Source organism: Aquila chrysaetos, chromosome 4 (assembly GCF_900496995.4).
Source record: "Aquila chrysaetos chrysaetos chromosome 4, bAquChr1.4, whole genome shotgun sequence".
NCBI classification, from domain to species: domain Eukaryota; kingdom Metazoa; phylum Chordata; class Aves; order Accipitriformes; family Accipitridae; genus Aquila; species Aquila chrysaetos.
This window is the reverse complement of record NC_044007.1, coordinates 4541140-4568729: the sequence shown is the minus strand read 5'-3', so window position 1 is coordinate 4568729 and position 27590 is coordinate 4541140. Positions and strand designations below refer to the sequence as shown.

At 41.1% G+C, this 27590-nt stretch overlaps 1 protein-coding gene across 15 annotated transcripts in view; it reads right to left on the bottom strand.

Annotated features, from left to right (window-relative positions):
* PTK2 (protein tyrosine kinase 2) overlaps window positions 1–27590 on the bottom strand; it is a 226579-nt gene that overhangs the window by 114484 nt on the left and 84505 nt on the right. For all 15 annotated transcript variants that reach the window (XR_005932213.1, XM_030011674.2, XM_030011675.2 and 12 more), the window contains 2 exons: window positions 19259–19485; window positions 5551–5717 (listed from right to left, as the gene is read on the bottom strand). Coding sequence is in view for 14 of the 15 variants with exons in the window: in XM_030011663.2 (XP_029867523.1) it covers window positions 5551–5717; window positions 19259–19485 (394 nt within the window). In the remaining variant the exon portion in view is untranslated. The remainder of the gene's footprint in view (window positions 1–5550; window positions 5718–19258; window positions 19486–27590) is intronic.

Here is a 27590-nt window from a genome sequence, read left to right as displayed (position 1 = left end):
CAACCATGAACTCAACACCACCATGCCCATTAAACCATGTCCTGAAGTGCCTCTACGTGTTTTTTGAACACTTCCAAGGATGGTGATTCCACCACTTCGCTGGGCAGCATGTACCAATGCCTGAGAAATAAATTTTTTCTAATATCCAATCTAAACCTCCCCTGCCGCAACTTGAGGCCATTTCCTCTCGTCCTATCACTAGTTACTTGACAGAAGAGACCAGTACCCACCTCACTACAACCTCCTTTCAGGTAGTTGTATACAGAGAGCAATAAGGTCTCCCCTCAGCCTCCTCTTCTCCAGACCAAACAGCCCCAGCTCCCTCAGCCGCTCCTCATAAGACTTGTGCTCCAGGCCCCTCACCAACTTGGTTGCCCTTCTCTGGACACACTCCAGCACCTCAATGTCTTTCCTGTAGTGAGGGGCCCAAAACTGAACACAGGACTCGAGGTGCGGCCTCACCAGTGCCAAGTACAGGGGAACGGTCACGTCCCTGCTTCTGCTGGCCACACTATTTCTGATACAGGCCAGGATGCTGTTGGCCTTCTTGGCCACCTGGGCACACTGCTGGCTCATATTCAGTCAACTGTCAACCAGCACCCCCAGGTCTTTTTCTGCTGGGCAGCTTTTCACACTATGCAAATGAAAAGAATCCTTTATTTGGTCTCCCAATGGACTAAGAACAAATATTGACCAGTAGTCACTCCACTTCTTCAGCAGCATACATATTGTCTCAGTCTCCCTGATCTAGACCAGAATGTAGAACACCTTTACTCTCTGGGATTAAAAAAAAAAATATAAGAAAAGCAATTTTTCTCCTTTACAGGGACTTGTCTTCTTAACTGAGGAGCTATGAGAAGCACCGGTTTTTGCAACAGGATCTCATGAGAAAATCAGGTAAGGCAAAACAGCTTGGCTGGGACAGACACTGACAGCAACCTTCATTACCTATTTATAACCTAATCTCTGACTATGCCTATGGGAATGAAGAAGCTGATTTCCAAAGGCCAACTCAAGGATGGGCTTGATTTTCAATATCCTCTAAATCCACTGTCTTTGAAACACAGCCAACTGATGAGGATGACAAGTCCCTTTCCCACAAACCAGGTCTGCTTTCTGAGCAAGCATCCCAGCTGATTATCACCTCCCTTTTGTTTGATAGAACTGTTACTGGAAGACCACTATTTTACTTACTGCTCTGCATCTATACTGGGGTACAGAAGCACACTGACACATACTATGGGCCTCCACTCAGACCAGCAGAAAGGTGGGGATCAGTAGAATTAACAAATCATATGGTCAAGTGACCTGTCCACAGCACAGCGTACACTACTGAGCAGTTCTAGGAGCTTCCCTTTGAGTAATAAGCACTACCTGGGCAGTTGGTAGAGCCAAAAAAGAAAGGATGATCCAACTCTTACTATTTTGTGACACTGAAGGAAATAATCTCACCAGTCCCAGGCACGTAGGTTACTTCCAGCAGGTTCCAATTCAGTTCACATCAGCAGAAAAGTAACCGGAAAGGAGAAGATGGGAACAAAAAGGGCAGACAAAGGAGGAGCCTTGAGTGAGTTTAATGAACTGAATCAGCTCGCTGAAGGATTAGACAAGCATTAAGGCTCATAGGAGAAAAGGAAAAAGCAAGAGAGGGGATAAGACAGACTGTGGAGAGGAGAGGTACAGAGCTGTTAGATCAACTTAGTCAACTCATTAAATCATTCTGCAGGTGGTCTGCCCTTTGTGTCAGCACCAAAGCATTTGTATTGCAGCTATCGAAACTTACAGTACAGGACTGCTAAGCATAGGGGCTTCCTTTGGGGCATCTGCTACGTGTTAGAACCAAAGCATGAATGTCACCTGGTTACAAGGACCTACTTTACCTACAAACCTTAACTAGAGAACCAGAAGGTGTCTACCCTGTGGGGAACACAGTGTGTTCCATGACATACAATTTGTCACTTGAACCTCTTCGTATTTCCCTTGTGGGGCAAAAAAGACCAGCAAACGGAACAGTGCTTTGGCACATACCATTTTTAGAGACACGAGAGGACAGCTGCTGTGACTGTTTAAGGCACAATATTATAAAAAACAGTGAGGGTTGATGCTATCTATGATTTAAGAGTCCCACACAGAGATAAAAATGAAGGTTAAGGGAGGAAGGCTCTTTCACCTTTCTCCCTCATGCCCTTAGAAACATCCAGTCATTAAAATAATGACAAATGAAGAGGAATTTCTTCATTAAAAAGTGAGTTTAACACATGCCTTGCTAGCGGAAACACTAAGAGGAAACCTGAAGCAAACAAATCCACTCCAGTATTATTGCCTTCCCATTAAAAAGCCCTGTTTTTCTGTTTGTTTGTTTGTATTTCACTTGTCATCTAGGATCACCTCGCATGCACAGGTATACAGGCCTTCATACAAGCAAATGCTTAAGGAACAATTAACAATTTATGCTACTGTAAAAGAAACCTAACAGCAACAGTGTTACTGGAATTCAGTAATGAATAAAACTCTCAGACTGCAGTTGGAAGACTACAGTTTTTCTAAAGCAATTGCATGTAAATACACTGAAATTATACAATGCTTCTGTAGTGCTAAATCTTGCATAACTCAAAGAAGTAAGGCAGTATTACCCAATGTGACATAAAACACGGCACACTCCAGAATACTTATTTCCTGAACAAACTACTACAAACAAATAAGCAAGCAGTTCCAATAATTATAAATGATCATTTTCGGCACCATGATTTAGACACATTCGGAATTTTCTGATGCTGGACGGAATTATCTTCATTGCCAGAGAATAAAATAAAATGGAAAAAGGATATTTAATTTGATACAGTTAACTAGCACCAACATTCTTCAAGTAAACATACAGTGAAGACGCAGGCACAGTCAATAAAAGGCTTCTATCTGACCTTTAGCGCCAATCTTTCTTCTTTGTAGGAAAAAACGAAGTATTAGGTCTTTACTGATTTTTATTTAAAACAAACAAACCAACCCATCACAAGATAGTTCAAACATTTGCTGTCTCATGCAAAATACAAACCTTTTTACAGCAAGAAGGTGGTCAGAGTACTATATAAAAGCAAACGTGAGGATGGGGGAAAAAAGACTTCCAGTAAGCAATGATTTCCTGTTCATCTTTTGTGACATAATTGAGGTTATCCACTGGCAGTTTGGCAAAGCTAAATTGTGTGTGCTCCTGCAACTGAACTGTCTGCCATAGGAAGAGGGAAGAAAATTTGAAGTGACAGAATTTTGGGTGACCTTGCCCTAAAGTCTGCTATTATTTACTCTTTCTAAGCTCTAACTACAGCTGTATCATCTGAAGCAGAGCTGTATCCCTATTACTCCCCTTCATTAGCCCATCCTCTGCAGGATTATAAACAGCACAGCATCAAACAAAAGCTGAGTATACGGGAGACAGATTTTATCCTGGTAATTTTTGTGTACAACCTCCTGACAATCAGTGTAACTTCTAGTATCTGGATTAGTCCACGAGAACATCTGAGATCTAATTTCTGAACAGTGTGAATATACAGCCCTTTTAATTTAGATGATTAAAAAAAAAAACAAACGCAAAAAAACCACACAAGAGGCAGTTACTGGTTTATTAACACTATGGGAAGCTTTTAATTTAAGAACATTCCAAGACACCTCTCCCTTTACTAATCTAAATATTTTTACAAGTACTGTCATATGATCTTAAACACTCTGTGTTATGGTATTACAAATATGACAGCAGCATTTTGATTATGCACAGCAAATCTCCATGGGTTTAAAAGGTATGTCAGGCTGCATGTATTCGATAAAACTTTAAATGACACTCTGGAAAGGTATTGAATAATTTACATCTTGCCATAGCTCTTTCATGAGTATTTTATAAAATTCCTTTCCACGAACTTCAAAACAATATCTAATTTTGCTTTTGAAACTAATTAACTTTGCTCTGCAATGTATACAATGCAAGTTGCACTGCCTAATAAAAATGGAACTGACACTTGTACACTATGTAACAAATTTCCACAGCATAAATTATTCACATCTTATACACAGCACTACTATCATGGAAAGGATTCAGGAATCCCCTACTTCCCAAGCTGTGATTTCACAGTATTATCAGTGAAAAATTTCTTGTTGAGGTATGGAAGGGAAAATAGTGATGCATGTCCCAGAAACAATAAAATGTAACATGCACAGAAGGGCATGTGCAACTTTTCTGAAACCCAAAATTTAAACATTCCTAATTTGTTTGAATTTGTTGCATTTGTTAAAATCGGGCCCCTAAAGAGAATTTATAAACTGAAGATTGCCAACTGTGTCATCTGCCAGTATATAACAGCTCAATTTGAAAGAAATTAAGTATAGACTATTTACAATAATTTTGCAGAAGATATGTGTAGCCTTTAAAATAACTAGCAACCTCTGCACAAATTGTCGTTATGAATATAAACCACAGAAAAAACATGCACAAAACTCCTGCAGTGAACTAGTAATTATAGTAATCTACTTTTTGGTGTTCCCACATGAGTTTAGTGCTATACTTGGTTTAACGGTGTTTTAAAACTCTGAGCTCCCCATCCCCTCTAGTAGACTATTGTGTCTTTCTGCAACTAAATTTTAGTTTCCTCTTGTCTTTCTGCCAACAAAGCGGACAATCTTTCCCTCCTTCCTCTCCAGCCCACAACCTCTCCTGAGCATGCACTATCAGCTTACTCTGCTAAAAAGCTGAAGAAAACTCAGCCTTCAACAGAACACAGGTCATACCACTTCTTTTATCCAACTAACTGGTATCATGAAAATATCACAGCAAATGTACCTAGGCTATGAAAAAAATCCAAAATTCTGCAGTTACCTTTCTGTTGTTCATCGCTCCTGGAATAACTGGAGAAGATCCCAGTTAGAAGAAAGGCAGATGTCACTCATCACTCTGGGCCTCAATTCATTACCAAATAAATAGTTTTACAACTGAAAAATTTTACAACAGCAGAGGGATAAACTGCTCTATTCACTGCATTTCACTGTTTTCAAATCACATTTCTCTTACTCAGTGTATCTATAAATACAAGTACTTAACAATATATTTTTGTTTTTATTTAAATAAGATGACTTATCCTTTTAAAATTGCAGCAGTGTGCTTATAACACAAATAGGAATAGCATTCCTGTCCTAAAACTTTTAAGGCTGACAAAACCTGAGATGGGGCTGGTTCACTAGATGTATCATGTTTTGAAGATTTTCAGGACAAAGGACTAGGAGATTTCTGTTCCTATTTTATGCCTTCTTGAAATCCCAGCTTACACTTATCTGTTCTCTTCAGTCTGCAGGAAACCCCTCACAACAAAAGAAACCTGCAAACAAAACACTGCTTACAGCTCTTTCTGAAGACTTTGGTGGTTCGGGGTTTTCCCCCCCCTCCGTTCCACCACCTCTATTCCACCACAAGAAGATCTTCCTTAGTAAAGCAAATTATAGAGTAGTTTTTTAAGACAAGGCAAAGAGACGTATATGACTCCATTTTGACACTGAACAGATTTATACTCTTACTTCCATTCTTCTGGAGGGTGGGCTAGTTCAAATTTCTCTCTCACATTGGACACCCCCATGTCCAGGTGTAGCCAGTGAACCTCCTCAGACTGCAGATGGCTGAGTCGTAACCCATAGCAGGCCACATTTTTCACTTTGTGACTGTCCACAATCTTCTGAATTATGCCCTAAAACAGAGAAACATACACTCCTTACAAGCCGTAAAATGCAATATATATTTTTTTAAAATTTAAAATATTACCATGTAATACCCTATACAAAATACTAAGCAATAAATCAGGTATCACCTTTATTAAGAATACTGAAGATGTTCAGCTGTAAGCTACTATTTCAGACAATCATTTACAACTTCTGAAGTTTCACTGGCATGGCTTCACAAAACATCAGTAAATACGTTTCCATGCTTCTTATCAGAATTAAGCCACTATGTCCTCTACGTAAAGCAGAATAACATAAAAGCAAAAATATAAAAAGCAGATGTGTTGATGAAAGCAAGATGTATTTGTTCAAAAAAGACCACCAGCAGCCTTTAAAAGTCACTCTCCATCTACAACTGGAAAATCACCTTAGACTCTCATCCTATTTAGTGCCCCAACAGCCAGGATTTGATAGGTCACATCACAGCCCCTTGGTTTCCTTTCCACTCCCCCACCCCCCCCCTCTTTCTCCTGAGATTCAGCACAGATCCCTTATAAAATGGAGCAAGACACAGTTATTTGGGAAGATTCTCAAACAAAACAAATGTCCTCCTTGTTTGTCCTGAGGTAAATTTCAGCGTTTGAGGTTCTCTTGCCCAAGAAAGGAACCTTTAAAAAAAAAAAAAAAAAAAAATCGTAACAGATTGCCATCTCCCTTCCACGTTAGACCTTAAAAACCTCAGAAAGGTCTAATACACTGTAACTGAAATTCAAATGTGTTAGTAGAGCATGGATTAGCAACCTTTCAGGTGCAGCATGCCAGGCTGTCCTGCTCTTATCCAGATTAGAAAGTCAGCAGGAGATCAGAGCTGCTCCCTCACAACCCAGTAGAAGGTAAGGCTTGTCTCTCTGCAAGGCGGCAGATCCCTGCCAGTACAGAGTTTAGAGCTCAGCAGGAGCACAGGCTATCACTGCTCCCAGACACTTCTTTCAGAATTTATAGACCTTTGTTTCTGACCCTGTAATGGTCTGAAAATTTCCTACTGAAAATGCTCATGTGCAAGTGTGTATATACATGCACATATATATGCACACAGATGCACAAGCTGCTGATTCTTGCTCAGAATTTCAGAAAACATCAACACGTAGCCAGTGTTAAGTACTACAGGAGCCAGAGGTGGGCTACTGGAGTGAGCTAAGCAAAAGGGTTTTTTACAGGAAAACATTGTTTCCCAAAATTTATTATTTTATATCCCAAAGAAATTGTTTAAGACCCTGATTCTGCAAATTAAGCAAGCAGAAAACTAACTGCAAAGAGGGAATTAAAGAAGCACTAAGTCTGAATAGAGGGGGAAGACGACACATGTAGGAGTGGAATCATGCTTTTGGTGAGGTGATAGTGAGCGGTTAGATCAGCTCACACATCTTATCAAACTGCAACTTTTAAATAATCTTCCAGAAGCAACACAGTGCATAGTAAAATGTAAAAAAAAAAAAAAAAAAAAAAAATACCTTTCAAGCCTACAAGAAGGAAGCACAAGCCGTGCTTAGTAAGTTCATGGGAGTCTGAGTCAGAAGAGGCTCCATCAAGCCCAGCACCCTGTCTCCAACAGCTGTGGTATGAGCATCCTCAGAAGCATCATTCGCTTCAGTACCAGTAGTGCCTCCCAACACCCTTGTCTTCTTCCATGCAGGATGCTTGTGGAAGACTGTATGATGTGGGAGGGAAACTTCAAAACACGCTGGCACGTCAAAGTTTTCAAGCGGCCCTACCAGCTGGCAGCACCACACAGACTAACCACCAACAGCTGAGTCCTGGCAGCCAGAAGGTGCCCAAGTTGCTGGGACAAGTGTCTGATGCAAACAAAAGTAACCTCCCTGCAGTACACTGGTAAAACAACTGAAGGAGGAACCACAGTGGCCACAGATGGATGCCGGGGGAAGAGGCGACACCAGGCAAGCACATATGACACTTCCCCTAAATGCTCTCCCAGCCTCTGACTGTTTTCATCCGAGTGGATTTCCTGAGCCAAGCATTGTTTCTGTCATTCATCAACCTTCAATGAAACACCCCAGTTACTCATCCTGTCTCCTTAAAGCAGTTAACTTTTTGCAACCTTCCCCAGCAAGTTCCAAAGCTCTATTATCAGGTCAGTGAATGGTTCTAAATCTGAATTAAAGGTATTAAGCACAGTGTATAAAAACTGGTTAAGTTTATTTCTTGCCTGTATTTCAGGGTCTTTGTATCACATACTGCAAAAGAGAACTTTTGCCCGTGTCCCAGGAAACACATAACAACCACCAAGTACTCTCAGAAGTGACAGAGGCACATTTAACCTCTTCTTCACCCAAAGGACAATCTCTGCTTAGTTAGTAAAGCCTAACATTTTGGCAGGCGTGCTCTCCTCTAAAGGGAACACTGCCAGCTTTTCTATATGCATGCAAACAGAAAAGATTCATTCATTTTCATCTCTTTCTGCACCCTGCACAGAATATATAACATGCATTGTTTGCTTCTGGAAATCCACCCCTTCCCCTGTCTCTGACAGTGACAGTTGATAATGAAAATGGGGGTACATGTTCTTAAATGTTAGTAATGCCAGCTGTGATAAGAAATGGCTTTGGAAAGAAAAAAATTAAGGCAAAATTATCTATGACCATGAACCACCAAGAACACTGATGCATAAGGCTCAGCTGAAACCATTAGTATTTACTCAGGAAAGAATCAAGCCAGACATCTCACAACCTCTCTAATTTTTAGGTTGGGATTTTGAAAGGACTGAAGAAGTCAGATGTCTTAATTCCCACCAAAAGCAAGTGAGATTTTTAAGCCTCTTTCCTTTTTATATCATCAATCAAGTCTAAACCTATCACAGAACAAAAAATAAATAATAATAATAAAGAAGTAAATGTATTTTCTAAATTATGTAAGAAGGGTACCCCATGCCTTCTGGCCAGGTAGTTGGTATTACCCCAAGAAAATAATTAGCAACAATTAGTACATACTGCAACTCAAGAAAAAGTCAACTAAACGTAAACATTAAGGAGATAGCAGCAGTAGTGCAAAGGAAGTCAAGTGCAAGTGTTTGAAAATACATTCTTAAAACTTACACATGCCCAGAAAGGAAGAAGCGATGCTTTATGTGAAACAAACACGTTAAGTGGCTTCTCTCTGTTTTTGTTCAGGAATGCCACAGAGTTCATTCCAGATGCTAACAAACCATAGCCAGAATCAAAACATGGAGAAACAAGGAAATGTGGTGATTAAGACACTCAAAATGGCTGGTCTGCAGGGGAAGCCTCTCAAGTAAAAACATCTATTTGCTTATTTACTTTTTTATTAATAAACCAGAGAAGTTGAATTTTAAAACATTTAGAGCCACACCTTCAATCAACATAAACCAGCACCACAACAGGGCCGTTCATTCAGCAACACGAACTCTCACCATGGGAAGTGCAGCATATAAACAGTATAGTAAGTTCTCATGCAGCAGGACAAGGTTTGTTTTATCTGGCTGCTATTTCCAAACAGTACAAGATTAATCTCAAAAACTTGCACTGGCACCACAGCCATAACCGGGTCAGTGTATTTAACTCCGATCGGGTAGTAAACAACACACAGAGCCTCCTTGGGTTCTGGGCAGCCTCCACAGACCAAGTGGAGATGCTTGGAGTGTCAAAGCCACCGCCATCACTCCAGGACGGCTGACGGCTTCTCTGTCTTTCATGGTCACAATGTGAGGAGCTGTGCCAGAAGCATGCCTGATGTTCTTCATGGTGGTGATCAGAATGCTTAATCAGAAGTTTCCAGACAAACAATTTAACAGCTTAACCACTGCACAACAGCGACTAAAACATCCTGCTGAGATATGTCATGACAATCTTTTAACTGGAAGCATAGCCAAAGAAATCCGAAATCTCTCCAGACGTGACAACAACCAGCCTTTTAGCTCAGGAAGCCCCTCAGATGCATTCTTAAGTGGAAAAAAACAGGTAAGGAACACCAAAGTTTCAATCTTGATTACAAATTTATGACCTCGGATTAACACAGCTAGAAATACTCACAGGAGAGCTTGACTCCAGCAGAAACCTACTCCAAAATGAGATTTCACTTTGGGTTTACACAGAATACCTACATGAATATAAATTTCTATGAAGAGTTTTCATGTGTCTGTTGTCATTCTCATAAATACCCTACAATTGTAAGGAAGTCACACAATCATATGCCAGTTGAATGCTGTTTACTGTAATCATGTTTACTTTAATTAGGTTTCCAGAGCTAACATTTACACCCTGAACATAAAATAGGCTAGTACAGCTGAGCAAAAGAGAATGGGAAGCCCTTGGAGGAATTTCCTAACAATAACAGGTAAGTAATAGGTCACCTTCCCCTCCTCCCTTTAACCGAGAGGGAAGAAAAAAAAAAGCTTTTTCAATAGCTAGAAAACTAGATAGCACTCATTTTTACTCATTTATCTAAAGAATTCACAGATATTCAACACAGCTAATTTGAAAAATAGATTAATATTCTCCCTATATTAGGAGAATACATCCAAAAATAGAATTTACAGTACAGTGTATTTAGGAGGCTGTTAAAAAAACAAGACAGACCAGAGAAAGGCCAAAAGGTGAAGGATACCCTAGGCTCTCCCCGTATGTATCAATAATACCTTGTGCTTCTGTAAATGAGTGAAAATGAATTGCCTGCTTGTAAATTACTAAACCTGATGTGCTACTATGGATAAATTAAAGTTGGAATAATATACTCCCAGTGTGACTACAAACCTAATTTCCCTATTTAGTAGGAAGGAGAAAGTGTCTTGCACTAGAGAAAGTCTTTAAGTAGCACCTCTGACATAGGGACACGGTGTTCATGTTTGTGAAGCACTCCAAATATGTCAAATGCTATTTATATATCAAGTATTATAAATCACGATGAGAGATTTATATGGGGGCCTTAAATGAAGAGTTGGACAACAGCAAACTACAAAGCTCTGATGCAAATTAATTTAAAATTTCTATAAAAGAAAAATCCATGCCCTCACAACAACTAAATGCAGAGTGTCCTCTGACGACACTATGTCTGACATTCAAAGAGAAAAGCCCACATCCCTCTTTATCATCATCATGCTACTTCCTCTCTCCTGCACTGATCCAGCCAACACATTTGTACATCACATGATAAACTAGATTGGGGAACTGATCCAGCTGAAGAAGAACTCTGTCACTGAAGCCCAGCAACATATATTGAAACTATAGCCTGAAAACACATTTTTCTGATGCCTAGGATTTTGTCACCATGCAAGCCCAGAGACACCATCGACTCAAGCAACACATCCACGTTAAGTGCCTCAGCATCTTGCACACTTAAGCCATACACAGATCAGTCAAAGTGCCTCCCCACATCCACACATCGTTCCACAGGGAACCTCCGAGCACACACTGACAGCACTGACAAACACAGAGCTGGTACAGCCGTGCTTTCCAGTGTCCTTGGCTGAATCAGCACTCCTCTGATCCTACTGCACACTGGTATAGCTTCCTAAATAACATTATTTTAAATGTTGACAATAAGTTTAGTTTTCCAGATGCTTAACATATAGAACTCACTATCCCCTACCCTCAATTGCACTTGCAAAGCTTACAAGCTTCCTTGGATCCAGTCCTGTATGGCTAAACCCTAATGCAGGCTGTGCTCTTGACTTGAGGGGCAGGTGCTGATTTCCTCTCTCTGGTGACCAGTGACAGGACACAAGGAAATGGAATGAAGCTGTCAGAGGAAGTTCAGATTGGACATTAGGAGAAGGTTCTTCGCTGAGAGGGTGGTTGGTCACTGGAACAGGTTCCCCGGGGAAGTGGTCACAGCACCAAGCCTGTCAGAGTTCAAGGAGCATCTGGACAACGCTCTTAGTCACATGGTTTAGTTTTAGGTAGTCCTGCTGTGCTGGTTTTGGCTGGGACAGAGTTAGTTTTCTTCATAGTAGCTGGCATGGGGCTATGTTTCAGGTTTGTGCTAGAAACAGTGTTGATAATACAGGGATGTTTTTGTTACTGCTGTGCAGTGCTTACGCAGTCAAGCCCTTTTCTGCTCCTCACACCACCCCACCAGCAAGTAGGCTGGAGGTGCACAAGAAGTTGGGAGGGTGAAACTGAAAGAGTAGTTAATGTCTCAAACATTGTGGTGGGGCAAGATCTGCATAACAACGAACCCTGCACAGCAAGGAACCACAGGTGAAAAGCAGCAGATGGGCACAGATCAGCACAGAACATCCGCAACAGGATGGGGAGGGCTTGCTGGAAGGTGCACAGCTCCCTGTTCTGATGTGCTGTTCTGGTACGCTAAGCAAGGAAGCTCATCATGTATGGCCAAAGATCAAACAATGGTCATGCCTGCAGGGAAGGAGAAGTTACTCCCCAAACGACTCCCAAGCCTATCGACCCATTTCCCGAAGGTTCTGAAAGCACAAACCCTGCGTGACACTTAAGTAGCCTAATGAGCTCAAGTGCCCATCGGAAGGAGGGGCAAGGATGATAAAAGGGCACACAAACTGAAACCCCATGGGCACGCACCCACCCAAACTGGACCTTTAGACCAATGCTAGACCCAGGACCGGTGAAATCTTTCTCTTCTCTTTTTCTCTGTCCCTCTCTCTCCTTTTCTACAATCCCTACACCTCATCCCTTTCTTTAGACATAAACCGTTGACCAAGTCTGGGACTAAGAGTGGATCCAGCCGCCCCTGGGCCCTTCTCTGAGAAGGAGTCCAGAAAGCAAGGGGGTCTGCTCTGAACCTCGTGACTCAACAGGAGGGATCGCCTTATTCCCTGAATTGATGTATATGGTTACCACAGGTTACACAGTTTACAGAAGTAGTCTCATGCCAATTCCTGTTGCGAGAAACCCCCGCCACCTACTATCATGCCTCCCCAGTTCAGTTTACTTCTGCCATGAATAAAATCTTTAACTGATAGTTTGGTATCATTTCACCTTAGCCCAAGGGAATTCTGAATTCAACACGACTCCCTGGTCTGTCCAACCTGGGTCGTGACAAGAGGGGTCACAGCCAGCACAGCTGACCCCAACTGACCAAATCCAAGAAAATAGCACCATACTAGCTGCTGTGAAGAAAATTAACTCTATCCCAGCCAAAACCAGCACACCTGCAAGGAGCAGGGAGTTGGACTCGATGCTTATGGGTCCCTTCCAACTTGAAGTATTCTATGATTCTATGACTTGAAGCTACCTGTAGATGTAGGTGTTTTCAGAAAAATGTCAAAGGGCTACTTACACTGTTCTTAAAATGTTATTTTCCATGTGTGTCTCATCCAAGGTGTTATGGGTTTGTGTGGCACAGTTTTTTTGGTAGCGGGGGAGGGGGCTTAGAGGGGTGGCTCCTGTGAGAAGCTGCTAGAAGCTTCCCCCATGGCCGACAGAGCCAATACCAGCCGGCTCCAAGACGGACCTGCCGCTGGCCAAGGCGAAGCCCATCAGCGATGGTGGTAGTGCCTCTGGGATAACAGATTTAAGTGTGTGGGGGAACCCAAACAAACTGCAATTGCAGTCAGAAGAGAGGAGTGAGAATATGTGAGAGAAACAGCCCTGCAGACCCCCAGGTCAGTGCAGAACGAGGGGAGGAGGTGCTCCAGGCGCCGCAGCAGAGATTCCCCTGCAGCCCGTGGGGAAGACCACGGTGAGGCAGGCTGTCCCGCTGCAGCCCAGGGAGGTCCACAGGGGAGCAGATCTCCACCTGCAGCCCGGGGAGGACCCCACGCCGGAGCAAGGGAGTACCCGGAGGAGGCTGTGACCCCATGGGAGAGCCTGTGCTGGAGCAGGCTCCTGGCAAGACCTCTGAACCCCTGGAGAGAGGAGCCCACGTTGGAGCAAGTATGCTGGCAGGACTTGTGATCCCTCAGGGGACCCACAATGGCACAGTGTGCTCCTGAAGGACTGCACCCCGTGGAAGTTTGTGAAAAACTGCAGCCCGTGGAAAGCACTCACATTGGAGAAGTTCATGGAGGACTGTCTCCCGTGGGAGGGACCCCACACTGGAGCAGGGGATGAGTGCGGAGTCCTCCCCCTGAGGAGGAAGGAGCAGCAGAGACAAGGTGTGATGAACTGACTGCAACCCCTGTCCCCCTGTGCTGCTCAGGGGGAGGAGGTAGAGAAATCAGGAGTAAAGTTAAGCCCAGGATGAAGGGAGGGATGGGGGGAAGGTGTTTTTTAAGATTTAGTTTTTATTTCTCATTATACTACTCTGATTTGATTGGTAATAAATTAAACTAATTTCCCCAAATCTGGTCTGGTTTGTCCGTGACAGTAATTGGTGAGTGATCTCTCCCTGTCCTTATCGCAACACACGAGCCTTTCGTTCTATTTTCTCTCCCTCATCCCTCTGTGAGGGAGGTGAGTGAGCGGCTGCATGGTGCTTAGTTGCCAACTGGCGTTAAACCACAACACACGGCTAGAAGTTAGTCTTCTCAGTGACTAAGGTTAGACTGAGAAGCCTCTTGCCCTTTTTCAAGATAGGCAGTATCTTTCTTGGGAAGTGTTTGGAAAACAGGAATGCTGCAGTGGATGATGAGGGATGCTCATAAATAAGGCTTTAATACCCTATTCCCTGGTGGTGCAGTAACACTGCAGTGCCAACAAACAGGCATTTCCTTTCTTCCCCCAGTCTTCTCAATTGTGTCAGTCTGCAAGATGATGCAGCTAACAAGATTGCAGAACTGATCTGGATTAAAAACAACACTAAGACAATCATTCAAACTTGGACTGAGTTTGCCAAACAGTCACAACACCTATGCCAGCACAACTAAGGTGGCAGCATAAGAAAACAAACAGCAAGAAGGAAGCTGGCACAGCTGCCAGAAGAAATGCTTGTCTAACTAGGATATCATTTGAATTGTAGACCTTTGCAGTAGAGGCTCTTTCCATTCCTCCACTGCAAACTGGATGTCCAATCAAATACTCAGGTCTCCTGTATTACTGGGTGAAAGTACAGCAACATGATATGGATTGGATGGGAGAGGCAAACCAGAAAAAAGCAAGCAACAAATACTAACACAGTAACGCAGTTTAATAAACTGCTTTAGTGATGTCTCGGCTGAATGGGCTTCAGCCCTTCTCCTCCTAAAAAGTTCAAATTAGGGAACCGACTGGAATACACAGTCTTCCAACCCTGCGCCCATGCCTTCTACCTGTGAAAAATAAGATTCTGCAGGTGGGTAGGGAAGCTGATGAATTTGCTCTGGTCTTTTTCTGTGATGTAGGGATGGGAGACAGCCAAGGCATGCCCCTTGACTTCAATATTTTTGAAGTTCAATATATCCTCATCCTTAGCTAAGGATGTTGTTCTTTTTTTTATTCAGCTTTTTGGCTTCTCATTTTGTCAACATTAAAGCAGCTGATGTTTTGGGCTGGTACTGCAAAGAAAACTGAGAAAAGGGCATCTGAATGATGAACAGGTTGAGAGCAGCCTGGATGCTGTTTCTTTATTTCTCAAAGACTTCTAACCTTGCTTCTCTCTAACTCCAGAAATAACAACAAAGCTGACAGCTAGAAGTTTTAATGCTATCTCTATCCAGTTTATGTTTTAGACAGTTAGTCTTACAAAATTGGAAGAAAACAAACCTGTATGAGAATCAAGGTATGATGCATGTGTGGCAATAACCTGGTTTTAGATTTCTGGTTTTTATTTCCACATAAATAATGCCATCTTTACTTCTCACAACTACTATTCATGAATCAAGGATAAGCTTTAAGGGCTAGAAGTTTAAAAGAAGGTATAATGGATGCAAGCTGGGCACCTCTGGCATGGGAATGCAGACCATGGACCAGAACTGCACTTCAGTGAAAGCCATCTGTAAGGGGCTCACATAAGGTTTCCAAATGACTGTTTTCTAAAAGACCCAACCCTTCCATACCCCCTCAATCTGCTAAATGCAGTACACTCATTTCTCGATCAAATATGGATACAATTCTGTTTCAACCACATCTTCTGGAAACAGAAAGGTGATTTATTTGCAACTGCTGATCAAGATGGGGTGGCAGTGTTTACTTTCAGGGTGCACTTGAGACCAAAGAAATTCCATCGCAGCAACACCCACCCACTTGCATGCCACACCTGAGACTGTGAACAGGGCAGAGCATGCCCTGCATCCTCTCCAACCCCAAAGCCTGCAAATCCCTCTTTGTGAATATGCACGTAGACTACACATCCAAATGAAGCCATACCAAGATAAATAGGGAACATAAACAACCTTTCTTTCTCTGGCAAATGTATGGCTATCTATATATGGACTCGAAGTAGGAGACTACTGTTTGCAAATTCATAAAAGCCTTTTTTTTTTTCCTTTTGGAAACAAAGCATGTCTTCAGTCTAATACCAAAGAAAAAAGGGTAAAGAGAGCATGCCAGTTCTCTGAAATCCAAAAAAGCATTTCCAAGAATTGAAAAGCTGCCCTTGAATCCATTGCAGAATACAGACTCATCCCTCAGAGGAAACACTGTCTTTGAGGGACTAAACCCATCCAGAATAAGCAGAGGTCCACTGCCAGTTCTCTGCAAAGCAAAGCCTATGTACAGCCATGCTGTTGTCTCAGTTAAAGATATTTCAAGTCAAATAGAAAGGAAATCATACCTTTGGTACCTTTAGAGCAGAAAGCTAAGTTCTGTTCATCTGAGTTTAAAAATATGAGTTTTTTAATGAAAAGCGTTTCCCCTCATGATCAAGGATTTGTGTATAAGATGTACAGCTAAAGCACTGTTTCCACTCTACTCTTAGGAAGTCATAGAAGATTTTTTAATTATTATTATTATTAAAGGGAAAAGGGCCTTTCCTCACTTCTTTGACTAGCAAACACATCCTTTCCATTAACAAAGGCAAACTTGACTTTGTTAGAAACAGCTGGTCTTAGAAATTAGAAATCCGGAAAAAAAAAATCCGCCCTTACTTTCCTTTGGTATTAGTACATTCTACAAAGTCCTCTGCTTTAGCAGCAGAAATACCTTTAATTGGCTCTTCTGGAGATTTCAGACCAAGTCTGACTTCCTTTGAATACTGGAAAGGTTCCTCTGCTATCATCCCAGAATCTGTGCTAACTGGGGAGTAGTCCTGAAAAACCTTTTTTTCTTTTCCTTTTTTAATTGCAGAGCTGTCTCAAAGACATTCACCTCTGCATATTCTTACAGAGCTCCTTGGAAACAAGCCAAAGGCCAAACCCAGCACCAGCCTCCTTCTCAAGTTTGTCATTCAGAAGAAATGGAAGCTCTATTGCAGACTGTCTACTCCACAAAATGAGGGGGGGGTGTAAAACTAAGGCATAAAAACCTTAAAGACTATTTTAATCTTAAATTATTCGGCTTCGTCGAACAGCAGTCATTCCAATGGAATGTAAGCTTGTACTCCAACAACGGTTTACTGTTTCTAAAATAAATGTCAGGACATGGTAATATATCAGTGCTAGATCTTTACTACGGAGTACCTGCACATTCAACAGTCATTGTCCCAGATTAACAAAATAAAAAAAGAATCAGATTTGTTATAAGAAAGTTTAACAGCAACCCATCACATTCTTCTTTTTCAGGAAAGGAAAACAATACAAAAATCCCGTTAACTTTTAGAAACAACTGTCCATTAAATGTGCATATAAAACTAAAAATTAAGGCATGCCTCAAGTAACTGCTACTTGCCTGTTCTTTTGATCCTGCTTTTATAAAAAATATGACACATTTTTGCTTAAAACAAGGATATGTAACTCTGCAAATTGAACTCATCACTGCATTTCTTACAGGGAGTGTAAGTTTTGGATCCTTAAAGACCATAACCACAGGTATTTCTGAGCTGGAGAAACCAGAGATGTAATCTCTGCTTTTGTTTTGCAAGTTTCTACATACTTCTTCAGAAAGATAACCTCTACTTCAAGTACCATATAAAGAACCCTAGACTTTGTCCACAGTAGAGGCTCGCAAGGTTAAAAACATACCAAGACAGTTTTTCTTCCCTTGTACCAAGTAATACACTTTATGAAACGAATCAATCACATTAGATATATCAAACCACTATAGTGAAGCCAGGGAGCAAAGACATTTCAAGTGGCACCCAAAAAAACCCTATTCCATGTAAAATAAGAGTATGCTATTGAGGATAATGATTCCCCTTGTACCTCTAATCTGTCTGCTCACCAAGTTAACCCTAAACACAGAGATGAGTTTATTAAATTGACAAGAGACAGATTTTCTGATCATCACCAATGAAAATCCTTGAATTTCACAGGTCTATGATCACTGTCACAAGATCTATTCCACTTAGGAATGCTGTTAGGTCTTTTCAAATGCAGCTATGCCAGAAAATAAACAGTAGGAAAGAAAAGGAAAACATTCAAAACTCTTTAGTCTTTTTTACTTGGTTTTCTCTTGCACAAAGGAAACTTAATACCAGGCAGAAGGAGACAACAGGTCTCCTTAACTCCGACAACTCTCTGCAGATTGGAACCGTGTCTTTGTAGTGGAATTTGAAGTACTGTGCAGAGAATACAAATTTTGGAAGGAATGAGCAGATGGGAACCTGATTCTACAGTAAGAACCTCACAGAAGAAAACAACCCCGCATACCACCTACCACCATGCAAGACTCTGCTCTTGGAGAATAATTAAAAAAGAAGCAAACCACAAAGTTTTAAAAGCATTTGACATGTTAAATTGAGCTTCATTTCAGTGTAAATACCGCAACACCTCAAAAACTGAAAGAGTAAGTGTAGTAAATGGTAAGTAAAGGTCTCAGCATTAGAGAGAATATATGCTTCAGAATGAACACTGTTTTTTCATGCATACATAGCATTTCCCCATACCTCCAAGATTACAGATACTTAAAGAGTTATTCTTAAAAAAATCCCAACCTTTGGGTTTTTGGTGTAGACTAACTGAAGGACAACATTGTACAAATACAAGCAGCAGGTGACTGGGGTGGGGGGGGAACAAAGGGACTTACTGAGGGGAGAAAGGAGTCTTTAGGCTCAATTTCCCCACACTGTGGGGGAATGACTTTCCAAACAAGACTTTATGTTCTTTTAAAAAGAAGACATGTACACATTACATTTAAACATTTTAAACATGTAAATACACACATCTTACATTTAAACATGTAAAAAAATGATTGGTTTTTTTTTAACATGAAAAGTGTCATTAAATGTCACTTTCATGTCAGCTCTCATCCCTGCCATCCTGCCATGAGGTGTCACACAGGCTTTTGGGGAGTATAAAGTGGTAAAAGTCAACTGACATACATCAGTAGCAGTTGCTAGACTGATAACCACTGTTGTAAATTTTAAGTTTCTGTTCTGCAAAAATGGGAAGAGTTGTCATTTCTTTAAAATAATACACAGTCGTACATCAGGTTTTTTTGTTCTCAAGGAAAGTTAGTAGCACTTAAAGCTTTTTCTGGTTACTTACAATAAACAACAGGTAAAAATTCTTTTACAATAAACTGCAAAACTTCTCTGTTTGTTTGCTTCCAGACTTTTACCTCCCATTTTTTGAGCATGAAGTTAACACTTAACCTAAAGACAGACTTACTCGGACATCAGTAGCATCTCCATGCCGGATAATGCTGGCCCACGTTGTCGGTTCACTGCTATTTTCAAAGTAGTGAAAAACCTTTAAGACTCGTTCCATGGCCCCTGGGGAACGCTCCATCCCAGTACTGAGGTGCGTCCTTGCACTTGAACTTGGTGTATGATTCAAGTTTGGATCAAGGTAAGCTGCTGCCATGGTTTTGCTAGATGCTAGGTATCTGTCATATTCTAGGAAAGGGAAACAAAAAATAAATTAATTTTAGTTATACCTGAATCTTCCACCGATTCATACAAAGCATTTACTGGAAATCCATAAAGACTCATTTTTAAAAGGACATGCAGTTGCCTTTTTCAGAGTCCCCTCCTAAAACAGTTATACATCTACAAACCTAAAAAACCTACCCAGAAGACTACGAGAGAAACTGCAAGCCCCTTGGAGCAAGTAATCTGAATTTGGACAACAAAATCACTAACAGAAGTCGTATCTTTAGCAAGACTTCTTCCTTTAGTTTCTCAATGACTTAACACAGGCCCCTGCCAAAGACTTCAAGACCAAATGGCACCTTCCAGTTTTAACTGGAGTTCCCATCCCTAAAATCTGCCAGGTCTGGTCTTGCAACAAGCCTCTAAAGATCAACATAAGGAACTGGAGGCTTTCCACTAAGAAGCCGCACACCAACACCAGGCTCTCCTGTTTAAGGCTAATACATTGTCACTTCACTTGTTTTGTACTATTTGGGGGAACAAGTGCGACTCAAAATCATCCAGAGCTAAATTCATTATTCACTGAGGAACCATTAAGAAGACCACTGCACCTCCTCTCATCAACTACTAAATAACTGGCTGAGTTTTATCATCGACTAGCCTGGTTTCCAAGCGATTTCCAAGTCTGGTGGCAAAAGGCATGGACCATTGTATGAGTCTGCATCTCAAAGAAAAAAATTGCCTCTTGGCTACTGCTACGAATTAGTCAGCCACAAGCAGATGGTGTCTGAGAAATCAATGCAGTACAAGAGAAAAAGAGCAAACAATACCTCCTCCCTCGCCTGACAGTCTCAAGCATCATTCCAGTCTGCTGGCTGGAAAGCGCAAAGAACTGCAGGGCTTTGCACCAGGCCTTGGACAAGTGCACCGAGCTTTCTGTACCTCCTCCTCCTCACAGCAAGCAGCCAGTGGGGAGGCAGTTTTGGAAATCTGGAGATGTTAAAAATAAAATAAACTTGATCTTTTTGGCATAGTACTCTGAACGCCTTTCTGGTAGTAAAGCTGGCCTGCGAAAGGGGGCTGGAGGAGAGTGAAACTGCTTCAGTACTGCTACTGAACGCCTGAGCCTTAGTTTACTTCACTGCGAGGCAGAAGAGAGACCCACGCTTCCAGCTGAGTTCCCGTAATGCCTGGCTGCCCCTCAACAGAGCTTCAGCCACCAACCAGCCACCCGCCACAATGCTCTCTGCTGACCTCCCTGACAACCGGTTCAGGAAACTACCACAAAAAAAAAAAAAAAAAAAAAAAAAAGAAAAGGTGATTTGCCTTTTGCTTTACCTATTAAACTGTCTTTATCTCAACACACGAGTTTTCTCACTTTTACTCTTCTGATTCTGTCCCCCATCCCACCAAGTGTGTGTGGCTGTGTGGGGCTTAGTCGCTGGCTGGGGTTAAACCACGACACAGAGTTGGGTTAGTTTAATACCACAGCTGCCTGAAGTTGCCATAGGTGTTAAAACAAGCACAGAGGAAGAGAAGCAGAAGCAGCCGGTGGACAGGGGCAGGAGGGGAGACGTCTCCCCTCCAGCAGCAGCTAGACATTGCACCAGTTCACCAATACTGACAAACCTCACCATGAGCTCAGCTAACAGGAATCTAGCACCGGCAGTTATCAAGGCTTGAAATCTTCAGACTGTAGATAACATTTGCTAGAGGCTAAAACCGGACTTGAAGTCTAACAGGAGGATCTTAAGTGTCTACCTAATTCAGACCCACAAGATAAAGAGGAAACAAACAGCCCATCTGCGAAGTATGTCTTTACCTCTCGAATAAATGGTTGAATTGCATTCATCCAACAGAACTGTAAGAACTTAAAATTGGCAGTACTGGGTCAGACAAAAGGCCTCTAATGTCCTGCCCTCAGGGAAGATGGTAAGAGCAAGCCAAGGAGACACTTCTCCCAAACATTCCCCCAGTGCCTGACCCTTGAGGGACTTCCCCCACCTGCCAAGCACTAGCTTAGCTTCGTATCCCCGTTGCCTCAGTCTGAAAACTCAAGAAACCATTACAGCTTTTGTACTTTGCTTTATTGTACTCTTTTCTGGCAATCAGTACAAATGTATTAAGCCAACCTTATGCCCCCGTTAAAACCTTTCCTCCTTTCCAGCCTACACCAACTGATACAGATCTGAAAATGCTGGGAACCCCTCAGCAACACTACTCTTGACTTATCCTCATCAAAGGAGCTTGTGAGCTGTTTTTGTATAAACCTCGACTTGAAAGCTGAAGAAGGTACAAAAAACTCCCGTGGCAGACAAATACCAAGACCACACGACCGTACATGCTCCTAACTGCAGGGCTCCTCTCCTGTAAGGTTAAAATAGCCACCGTGAAATTCCAAATGTCCACAGAGTGGGGAGTTTCATCAGGACAAATTTGCAGATTAAGCTCTTCAATAGCGCAACTGCTAGGAATGAAATGGCAGTTTTCAGGCTCAGATGTGGGCCACTTAACTTCTGCACTATGTTCTGCCTCCTTCAGAACAACCCACCCTACCTCAAAGTCACTAGTAAAAAATGCTAAGCTTTATTTCAAGCTTACGTACACGAACAGCAGGAAAATTTGCTACAAACCAAAGCAAGACGAGTAGTTTTTTTAGTAAAGAGAACTAAAAGAAAGCCTGCTTTCTTTTAATTAAATTAATATTAATTCACCATATTCCATTCCCTTAACATACACATTCATCAGGTTTTATTTGGCAGAAAAAGAACACGGAGAAAAGCTACAGGAAAATACCAAAACAAGCATTTAGAAGATGTCTGACCACAGACTTAACATGGACAATCTACATCCCTTGGGAGCACAAATAGAAAAGCAATGAAAGACAACAGTTTCTACATACAGAAATGCTCTTAGGCAGCATAATTTCAATGGACGGGCAAATCACTATTACATTTTTTTGTTTAATATTCATGACATTGAGGAGAAAGTGTGGAATCAAACATCAGACTGACCATACTGGGTACAGGGTATTGTCAGTTTTCTTTATGGCACAAAGGTTTTTAAAGGTAAAACAACCTCCTATCCAAAATTAGGAAAGCATTTTTCCTTCAGAATTTGATCATCATTGGGTTCCTTACAACTTCTTTAAAAAATCCCAATACTTACTTTATGAGGTACCAAAAGAGCAATAAATTTGATAGCTCAAGGTCTAGTAACACATGCCATATCTCTGGTTATGGGCCTATTAACATTTCCATTAATACCAGCCCCTGGGTTTGAGTTCGTAATGTGACTGTAAAATTCTGCCCCAGGCCAAAACTTTGTAAAACATAGCTGCTCTTGATGCAAGGATAGTTAAACAACTATTTTACAAGATCTGCTTGGTTGTTTTACGATACAAGGAAAGCTAAGATTACAAGACTAGGATGCTTATTTGGGCTCTTCTAAATTCAAACCAGACTGGTTTGTAATCCTGCCACTACAGATCTCAGTTTAAAAGAGCAGCTTTAGTCCTCTTGGTATTAAATAGATAAGTAGTATGTTATTAAGGAGCAGAAACAAGCTACAGTCAATGACAGGAAGGTAGGTTTAGATTAGATGCAAGTAAGAAATTTTGTACAATGAGGGTGGTAAGACACTGGAACAGGTTGCATTTGTGGATGCCCCATCATTGGAAGCATTCAAGGTAGGACAGAGCAACCTGATCTAGTGAAAGATGCCCCTGCCCATGGCAGGGGGCTTGGACCAGATGACCTTTAAAGGTCCCTCCCAACCTGAACCATTGTACGATTCTACATTGTGTATGGAGACTTAATTCTGCTGTATTTTATTGGATATTGTGGTGAAAAAAGAGCTGGGGCACATCCAGACTAATGGTCTAAAATCAAGTATTGTCAAACTTGTTTGTATGTGAAGTGTGCCAACTATCCCTTTGAGCTTCCAAGAGCAAAGACTACTGTTCTCCCAATGCTCACCTTGTAGAATAAACCACCTATATTTCTCAGAACTGTAGAGACTTATTCCAAGCTTCAGGAGAGGAGTGAAGCAAACCAGTTCTGCCCAGGTGATATTTAGTGGGTCTGCTAAGATGCTGCAGTTGTTACCAGACTATGATGCATGTTATCGTTCAGATGATTTGCTCTACCATGGTGGAGTAGGTGAGGTTTACGAAAGTGTATGGGAGACAGTTAAACGAGATTAGAAGATAAAGCTTTTCAGAAAAAAACAAAAAACCAACAACAACAAAAAACCAACACTGCACTTCACAGCTTCTCAAATCAACTACAAGAAAGCACTGTTTACCTTTTTTGTGCTCCTTTCTGTTTTTATACAATTCAGTTTTGAATACCTGCTATTTTCATTTTTTAGGTACCAGTTACATTAGGAAAGTATAATAAAAGTGGTTTTTATTTTCTAAAAAAACACAAAATGATAACTAATTGAATCCTTCTAGAATTCATTTGCTGCTCAGTGTGACTCCTGCTGACACATCTAAAGAGCACTGCACATTCCGCACATTTGCTAACTATATCAGGAACAAAGTCAGTATTATGACTTCCAGTAGCACAATCAAAGTTCAAAGTCACATTTCAGTACCAGATCTGAGTACTTAGAAACTAAATCATTTCGACTAATGAGACAGTCAAAAATCATTAAAAATATCTACAACAATTAACTGAAAATTGATTAATAAACTGATAGAAAAGTTAAAGTAGTCTCATAAGGGAAATAGTTTCAATGCCAATAATGTCTTCAACATTACCAGTTTGATAATACATTCAAAAATAGTTAAAAAAATAAACAAAACTGTCCCTCGTACTACCATTGGCAGATGGCCAACAACACAGCATTAACAAGTTCATGGTACAAGGAACCAAGCTGTAATTATTCACACCGTGACTTCATTTTGTCCTTTGCAGATACCATGAAATTTTATAACGTTGCTCAACCTCCATATTCTGATCCCCATCTCAGGCTTGAAAGCGACATCTATGAGCTAAAGCCCCTTCCAGGTTACATTTCTGCAAAATAACTTGGTCCATCTCAATTCAAACCTATAAAAATCTGTAAGAATCTATAAATCTTTTTAAAAATATAAGAACCTATTAAAAAATACAATAAAAATTCAGAGTTCATTTCTTTCTCTGGTCCTGGTGTAATAATTCTACAAGACTTAAAATACCTTAAAATATTAAAGTTATTAAAAGAAATACAAGCCTTTAGGTTACTTGCGCTCTCAATAAACAATACTGCTTTACCAGACTGTCTGGAAAGCAGCTTTGCAGAGAAGGGCCTGGAGGTCTTGGTGGACAACAAACCAACCATGAGCCAGCAACATGGCCTTGCAGCGAAGGAGGCCATGAGCCTCATGGGCTGCGTTAGGCAGAGCATTGCCAGCAGGTCAAGGGAGGTGATCCTTCCCTTGATTCAGCACTGATGACGGGCATTGGGAGCGCTGTGCCCAGTGCTGGGCTCTCCAGTGCAGGAGAGACACGGACATAATGGAGCCAGTCCAACAAAGGACCACAAACACAATTCAGTGATTTGAGCATGTCATACAAGGAGAGGCTAAGAGAGCTGGGATGGTTTGGCCTGGAGAAGAGAAGGCTCAGGGGGACCTTACTAGTGTGTATAAATACCTGTAAAGACAGTGCCAGACTGTTCCCAGTGATGCCCAGTGAGGACACGAGGCAAAGGGTGTACAGTAACAAACAGGACTTCCCATTTAGATGTAAGAGAAAGCTTTTGCACGACATGGGTGGGTGAACACTGCAACAGGTTGCCCAGAGAGGTTGCAGAGTCTCCATCCACGGAGATACTCAAATCACAACTGGACACAGCCCTTAACAACCTCCTGTAGTTGACCCTGCTCTGAGCAGGGGGGTTGGACCAAACGATCTCCACAGGTCCCTTCCAACCTCAGCGGTTTTGTGATTTGCTGATTAAGACTAAATTAAGAATTTATTTCACACTCTAAATTCCTTAAAATTATCCATAATACATCTCGCATCAGACAGTAAACATATCATGAATTTCAAGCTCAATCCATTTTCACAGCTTGTATTAAATCCTGCTGTAGCTCACCTTTAAGGTATTAACTTGACTATCTCAACCTTACAGAAAGTAAGGATGTTAAGTTCAATTTTAACTATGTTCCCCATGACAAAGCTTGTATTTTCAGGAGTCTGTGTTAAGAGTCAGCACACCACATTGCTGACCGTTGGTATGCCATCTCCTGATACATTAAAATAAGATCTGGTCCCAATGCTTGCTGTTGGGACATGAAGTGCATGACTCGCTAAGATCCTTCTTAGAAGCACTGAAAAGAGTGTTTCTCTTAGAAACATGTTTCTTCTTAGAAAACAGCCATAGTGTATTCAACTACACGTTGATGGTCACGTAGCATGGTTGCACGAACAGTGCAACCGGATGGAACAGTGGAAAAAACAAAGTGGCCAAAGCAGCACCCCCAGAACACATACATGCCACAGGAAAGAAGCAGCAAGCATGCTAAGTGTGCAACAAGTTTTTTTGCATTCACCTGATGCTAACACCTCGTTATACATTTAAGGATGCAGATTTAAGGATGAAACTTTGAGAAGACCATTAGGTTTGTGATTTCAAATTAGGGACAAACATAGAAAGACAGGAGAAAGGGTATTCTCTCTCTTCCAGCTAATACTGATGTTCAAAAGCAAAAGAAAAAAGCAGCAATCCTTTGTTCCACCTTAGACACCTTTCAGCTATATTCACTCTTCTTGGTAATATTTGCTATGACTACATCCCAGCATTTATTTCTCTTGCTGCCTCTTCTCTGATCCCCTCCTGGTCACTGCTCCTCCAGATATGTATGTATTTTTAAGTACATTATTTGCAGTGAAAAGTATTTATCAAGGCCCTCACATGAAAGTATAAAGCAGCCTGGCCAGCCACATTAAAACAACTTAAAAACTGAGTTCTTAGTATCTATTTTAGTCCAAATGGACACATTAAATATTTCAATTTACTGAAATTTCAATTTCACACTATATCAATATGAAATGGAAGAATGGCCTAGTACTGATAATTCCTCTGAATACTTTTCTTCCCTAAAGAATATTGCCTAGTTACTAACTCTATGTCTCAATACAGTTAAAAGCAGGAATGCATAGTTCTTCTTTCTTTGCAGAGTTAAGTATTTTAGAAATACACTAGAAAAACAACATAGAACAAAGTCAAAACAAGTTTAGCGATACAAGTTGCCAACATAAGAAAATTTATTTCAATTGTATCAATGTTTTAGGAGATGAAACATTCAGGGGACCATGAAGGAGGAATTCAGAGAAAGCATGAACTATGAAACCCAGATGAACCAAAGCAATATGACAACCTTGGGCCTGTTAAACACAAGGCAAGCACATCTCAGCAAAAATCAAATAAATATATGTATCACCTAAACTAATTGAAACAAGGGCATATTCCATGCACAGCTGCTATTGACACAGGCTGTCATAAGGACTTGTAAGTCACTTTTGCAAAGTGCTACAGAAGCAGTAGCCTGTCACTTGGGTAGCACTGCACCTTGGGATGAAGAGACAGATAAAGTTTCAGGGTACTGACTATCGGCTGAACTATTTGTACTGTCAAGCAGCAATTCAAATTTACCAAGATGTCTTGTACTCTGTCCGTCCTGCGACATTCAAAATGGTACCCATCCTTCTCATTAAGAATCCCATAGGATTAAGTCCTGACATACCTTAAACACTCAGCTTAACCCAATTTTGTTGTAACATTACATAATCTGCGCTACCAGCAATTCCCTTTGGAGTTGGCACCAATTTCTATTTTTAATATTAAAAAATTTAATAATGAGGAAACATCAGTTGTGTTGGGAATACAAGAAAATCAATCTCTGTATATGCTTTAATTAGAACAAGGTATCCAGATAGATACTTGCCTAGTTTCTTAACAGCACTCTGAACCTTCACTGTAGTCCCTTGGCACCACTGAAATCCAAGTAAACACTAATCTCCCATTACACCTTCTGTTGCTGATCTTTTGAATTTCTCTAGCAAGTTATAGAGAATTATAGTGGCGCAGTTTTCTTACAAAAGGCACCACAGAAATGAGCAAGTAAGAATTCTATA